The sequence below is a fragment of the Aedes albopictus genome, chromosome 2 (assembly GCF_035046485.1).
Source record: "Aedes albopictus strain Foshan chromosome 2, AalbF5, whole genome shotgun sequence".
In the NCBI taxonomy this organism is placed as follows: domain Eukaryota; kingdom Metazoa; phylum Arthropoda; class Insecta; order Diptera; family Culicidae; genus Aedes; species Aedes albopictus.
The window spans coordinates 282,231,671-282,238,278 of NC_085137.1; the positions used below are offsets into that span (position 1 = coordinate 282,231,671).

General features: G+C 45.3%; 1 protein-coding gene across 1 annotated transcript; it reads left to right on the forward strand.

The window, feature by feature from the left end:
- The first annotated feature begins 3,385 nt into the window (after nucleotides 1–3,385).
- LOC134286607 (uncharacterized) lies at nucleotides 3,386–6,163 on the forward strand. The gene is made up of 2 exons (XM_062848239.1): nucleotides 3,386–4,504; nucleotides 5,063–6,163. Exons 1-2 carry the CDS (start codon nucleotides 3,386–3,388, stop codon nucleotides 6,161–6,163), a joined length of 2,220 nt encoding a protein of 739 aa, XP_062704223.1.
- The last annotated feature ends 445 nt before the right edge of the window (nucleotides 6,164–6,608 follow it).

The following is a 6,608-nucleotide window of genomic DNA, read 5'->3' on the forward strand; positions in this document are numbered from 1 at the left end:
GTGCAAAGCTTTTAGCGAACCATTCCATTACAATACACTATATTGTAGCTGGTACACTGTATGGTACAGGAATGGTTTTCACCAAATACCCTATGGTTAGTTTTTATCCGGGACTGTACCAGGAGCAAGTGCCAGTGGTAGACTTGAACGTGTTCAGTGACTACATGGCGAGGATTTCTTCCGCTGCCAGTGGCGTAACGCAGCCAGCCGGCATCCCGCAGAAAGCCGTGCGAGATGAGCGAAATCGAACGAAGGAGAGGTCATTCGTGAACACCCACGTGTCCACGAATCCTGCGAAAGTGAACCGTGGAGAAGCAATGGAGAAATTGGGAAGCAACAGTGCAGTGCAGAAAGGAAGGGAAGTCGCCACGAGCGGGATCATGTCGTGTACAGTATGCAAAGTTGAAAGCCACAAAATCGAAAACTGTCCGTCATTCAAAGCGATGAATTTGGATGAAAGATGGAAATCGGTGAAGGTGAACAAACTGTGTGCACGATGCCTCACTTCGCACACGCGATGGCCATGTAGAGGTGAAATTTGTGCCATCAACAACTGCCCTAAACGTCACCATCGCTTGTTGCATTTCGACCCACCAACTGAGCCCAAGGATAACAATGCGGTAGTGGCATTCCATAGGCAGTTATCGTCGTCCACTCTTTTCCGCATAAGGTATGCACACAGCAAAATCTAGCCACCGCATTTTGGATAGAAATTTCTCTATTTTCAACGAATCGTGGCAATCTCTGGCGCAAATGAAAGCTTATTGTGTAAGGATTCGAAAAATATTTACTTCGGGATATATTTTGACATTGTGTTTAAAATAGAGTCAAGGGAAGAAGAAGTCCTCGAAAAGTTTTTGCACAAACGTGCTGAAAATCTGACAATGTACATTAAAGCGACCGTCCCCGCAGACCTAAGTTAGCTTTCAAGTATTCGGTTCTATACATCATTACAACCTGGAAAGGTTGCAGATCAACTTAAGAGCAAGAAAAAATCGAAGTTTGGCAATAAATACATAGTTTGGTCAACAATTTGAATTTGTGGTTTGAAAAACCGAACTTTTAGAAATACATGTACAGCAAATCATCTTTTTCACTACGGGAAATGTCGGGAAAAATGGCTGGCACCCCTTATTCAAAAGCTTAGATATTGTGTATTGATTTGAATTGATTTTTGTCCCCTGTTTTTGGTGGAGAATGCTTGCGTTTATATGCAGAAAATTATGTAGAAATTGTACTGTATTTTTTCAAAAAACGTAAAATCTCATACTCTTTAAAACTCAACCCAATTGAAAAATATTGAGTAACCGTGAATTGGAACCTTCAAAAAATGTCAAGAACGACAGCTTTCATCGAAAAATAAGATTGATTTTGACACAAAGGTGGTAAAAATTTCTTGGCATGCGGTCGAAGGTACTGTGCAAAACTTTACGGAAGGACTCAAGCTCAAATCTCGAGATGACGGATATAACAAGTCAAATCAGCAATGTCTTGATGTTGATTTAAAGTAAATTAATGCTTTTTTACGATGAATTGCTTTTGGTTTGGGAACAAGTTGGAATGAATTATTACTGCTTGATTTTCTTTGGCCAGATTTTGCTGTGCGCATACCTTACTCCCCGTAACTGTATTCGGCCCGAAAGGACAGTTAGATACCTACGCATTCCTCGACGACGGATCGTCAGTGACGCTCATAGAACGATCGATCACAAGCACCATCGGAGTCAACGGAGGCGCAGAAACACTGCGGATTGAATGGACCGGAGGAATCAATAAGACGATATCGGGAGCTGAAGTTGTTACTTTGGAGATAGCCGAAACAGGTGGAAGGAAGCGCTATAAACTGTCGGAGGTGTACACGGTTGACAACCTTGGTTTACCACAACAGACAACAGAGTACGCGGAGCTCTCTGCTCGGTACGCACATCTTGGCAAGCTGCCGGTGAAGAGCTTCAAATCCGCTGTTCCAGGAATCTTGATCGGACAGAACAATATTCACCTTCTAGCTACACTGAAGTTGAACGAACCGATCGCTACAAAGACTAGAATCGGTTGGGCAGTGTGTGGCAGTTTGAGGAAACAGCGATTGAACCAACTACACCGACAGCTTCATCTATCTGCGGAACCGATCCAAGATCTGCACGAGTACGTCCGCCACTTTTTCGACATCGAGAGTTTGGGAGTGGCAGTCGTGCCGGCTGTGCGATGCGCGGAAGAACAAAGAGCATACAACATTTTGGAGAGGACTACGCGGCGGGTACAAGGTGAGAAGTATGAAACGGGCCTACTCTGGAAACATGACTACGTGGAGTTCCCAGATAGTCGGCCGATGGCGGAACAACGATTCAAATGCCTTGAAAGGCGTTTAGCCAGGAATCCTGAGTTATACGACAGCGTTCGTCAGCAAATAGCCGAATTCAAAACCAAGGGCTACATACACGAAGCATCAGTGGAAGAAATTGAAGGATACGACCTGCGACGGACTTGGTTCTTGCCAATTGGAGTTGTCGTGAATGACAAAAAGCCAGGAAAAGTACGAGTTATCTGGGACGCAGCAGCCAAGGTAGATGGTGTATCATTAAACTCGATGCTGCTCAAAGGTCCGGATCTTCTGACGCCGCTTTTATCCGTATTGTACCCGTACCGGGAGCGTCAAGTAGCAGTGTCAGCAGACATCAAAGAAATGTTTTTGCAGATCTTGATCCGTAACCAGGACCGCAGCGCATTGCTATTCCCATTTAGGGATTCCCCAGAGTTGCCGATGAGCGTGATGGTATCCGATGTGGCAATATTCGGAGCAGCTTGCTCTCCAGCGCATTCACAGTACATCAAAAACTTGAACGCAGCGGAGCAGGAAGCGGAGTTTCCACGAGGAGCAGCAGCTGTGAAGAAACGCCACTATGTGGACGATTACGTCGATAGTTTTGATACGGCGGAAGAAACGTACGAAGTGGCCAAAGAAGTAATCGAGGTACACAGGCGAGCGGAATTCCACATCCGTAACTGAATGTCGAGTGATAGAATGGTGTTGGAGAAGCTGGGTGAGGTAAACCTGAAGCCGTCAAAAGCTATACTACCGGAGAAGGACGTTGGTTTCGAGCGTGTATTGGGAATGGCGTGGCTGCAAGAAGAGGACGTCTTCGCGTTTTCAGTGCAGTTTTGCGGGAAGGTGTACCACCTGTTGGAGGATTCCATCGTCCCCACGAAAAGAGAAATGCTGAGATTGGTGATGAGCATCTACGATCCTCTAGGATAAGTGGCATCATTCGTCATTCATGGAAAAATCCTAATTCAGGAAGTGTGGCGAACTAAAACGGATTGGGACAGCAAAATCCCAACGGATATCGCTACTCGCTGGCAAGAATGGTTGGCGGTACTCAAAAAGATGGATGGACTGCGTATCCCTCGATGTTATTTTCCGGATTATGATCCAGAGAGTCTACACAACATAGAACTACACGTGTTTGTAGATGCTAGCACACAGGCCTTTGCAGCGGTAGCATATTTCCGCATTTTTGACCATGGGAAGGTAAGAGTCACATTAGTGTCGTCGAAAACCAAGGTTGCACCACTCCGTGAACTCTCAGTACCACGACTGGAACTGATGTCAGCGGTACTTGGTGCTCGATTACGAAGGAGTATAGAGGAGAATCATTCGCTGAAGATTCAACGAACCTGGTTTTGGAGCGATTCGTCTACGGTTTGTTCCTGGATCAAGTCTGACACACGCCGGTATCGCCAATTCGTCGCTTTCCGTGTGGACGAAATACTAAGCCTGTCGAACGTCAACGAGTGGCAATGGATTTCAACGAGGGTCAACGTTGCTGACGAAGCCACTAAATGGGGAAAAGGTCCCTCTTGCAGCATGGACAGTAGATGGTTTCAAGGGCCCGAGTTTCTCTACACCTGGGACGGAGGTCAAATGTCGGTTCCAGAAGACGTCGCGGACGAATGCGAAACGGAGTTACGGGAGGCGTACGTTTGTAGTCACCTAATCAAGCAACCAGTCGTAGCAGCAGAAAGATTTTCGCGATTTGAAAGAATGTTACGTTCTGTAGCGTATGTGCATCACTTCGTGGAAAGTTCCCGTGCACCAAAGAATAACGAATCGACGAAGACGGTTGGACTAACCAGTGCGGAAATCCAAAAAGCAGAGAGGACCTTATGGATGATTGCGCAGTCGGAGGCATTTCCGGAGGAAGTAACGATCCTGAAACAAAACTTGGAAAGGGATTGTGCACGCCAGAAGCAAGTAAAAGCAGGTAGCAACCTCTTGAAACAGTCTCCATTTGCAGACGAGTACGGTGTATTACGAGTAGGCAGTAGAGCGGGAGATGCGCAAGTACTTGCGTACGATGCGAAGTTTCCCATAATCCTGCCAAGAAATCATCGGATCACGGAGCTGCTGTTGGACTTCTATCACCGCAAGTACGGACACGCTAACGATGAGACTATAGTCAACGAAGTGCGACAGAGATTTCACGTGCCGCGACTACGAGTGGAAGTGCGTCTCGTCAGAAAACTCTGTAGGGTGCCTGTACCAGTTATCGCACTACCTAAGAAAAACTATTTCTACAAAAATAAGAAGAAGACCGACGAATGTAAACAATAAGTCAAATGATTGATTTGTTTCAATACTTTACAGGAAAAATATAGAAACGGAGCCAAAACTACTTTTAGTATTTATTACGGCGTGTGCCAATGATAGGAACCCTGTACCAGTTATGGACACATTGGTTAATTTGGGTTCCACTTCGCACTATTTACATGCATTCCTTATAGGAGTTGCCATAACTGGTACACTATGGCGAAATAGGGTGCAAGGAGGCCGAAAAGTTAAGGAAAATGAATTATTTCTATCATAATTTGAGCATATTGTGAAGTTTGAATGATTGCAACCATCTTTTGCAATCGTGATCTGTTGTTTACGATATTTTTCTTGTTGATTTGTATCTTCAAAGGTTGAAAATCAACTATGGCGAATTTGAGGTACTATAGCCATAACTGGTACACTGAGCCTATATGGTGCCGAGTGTACAAATCTACGCCCGTCACACCAAAGATGGGACCGCTTCCAGCGGTACGGCTGCAACCAGGTATACGTCCTTTCACATACACAGGAGTAGATCTCTTCGGACCGTATTTGGTGAAAGTAGGGAGAAGCGTGGCAAAGCGATGGGTGTGCCTTTTCACCTGTCTCACCGTTAGAGTTATTCATCGCGAGGTAGTTGCCAGCTTGTCCACCGATGCGTGCAAAAAGGCAATCAGGCGATTCATCGCACGACGGGGATCTCCTATAGAAATTTACTCCGACAACGGAACAAACTTTGTGGGAGCGAGCCGTGATCTGCAGGACGAAATCAACCGGATTCACACTGAATTGGGCAGCACTTTTACTAATGCTCAAACTCAGTGGAAGTTTAACCCTCCTGCCGCTCCCCATATGGGGGGCTGTTGGGAAAGAATGGTTCGGGCAGTGAAATCGGCACTCAGATGTATTCCAGAGGCGCGCAAATTGGATGACGAATGTTTCGTTACGGTGTTGACAGAAGCAGAGAGCATGGTCAACTCTCGACCATTAACGTTTGTCCCATTGGAAACCGCTGATCATGAAGCGTTAACCCCAAACCATTTCCTGCTTCTGAGCTCCAACGGTGTGCGAGAGCCGGAGAAGCTTCCAACCGATCCTGGGATGGCGTTGAGGAATAGCTGGAGTCTGGTGAAGCACACGCTGGATAACTTCTGGCGTAGGTGGCTGGTGGAGTACTTACCAACTATCATTCGTCGAACGAAGTGGTTCCGTGATGTTAGACCGCTCAAGGTAGGGGATCTTGTGCTCGTAGCCGACGAGAATGCTCAAAATCGATGGTTGCGAGGCCGTATCATTCGGACGATCCCGGGTAAGGACGGAGTAACCCGTTCAGCGGAAGTACAGACGACGAGCGGAATACTAAAGAGACCTTCTACGAGATTGGCTGTGTTGGACGTGGCTAGTTCAAGTGACGACCAACCGGAAGTTGATGCGACACGGCGGGGAGGATGTTCGCCGCCACAGCCCATAGTAGATCACGTAACGCGGTCAAAAGGTGGTTCTGTCATCGGCGTGGATGACAAGCAGAATTGGACGAATAATACAAAACGACAGACTGACGATAAACAGTGAGACAGCAGAAATTGATTACGTGCAAAAATTATATCCTAAAACTATTTCATATCAAGCTATATTTTCCTAAATTGTAAGTAAAATTATTTCTATAATTAGTGAACTCGATTGTACTTATGAACTAAACTAACAGGACAAAAACTAAATCTTAGATTACTGTTGTGAATTGGTAGAAGAACATAAAAGGAGACTAAATTGTAAGTAGAGCAAAATTACTAAAAACTGAAACCTATCCTAAATAAAATTAATTTTAGCTTGAGCTGATTACCACCAAATCTGGGTAAGTGGCTGCTGTGAGAACTCCGGAAATACCATTCGCAACAAATAACAAATTACAAATAAACAGGAATTCTTTGAAAACTAACAATATGTTAAATGAAAGCTTTGAATTTATATATTGTGGGTAAGTGCAAGAACCGGACAGCCAAATTAACTAGCTAATGCC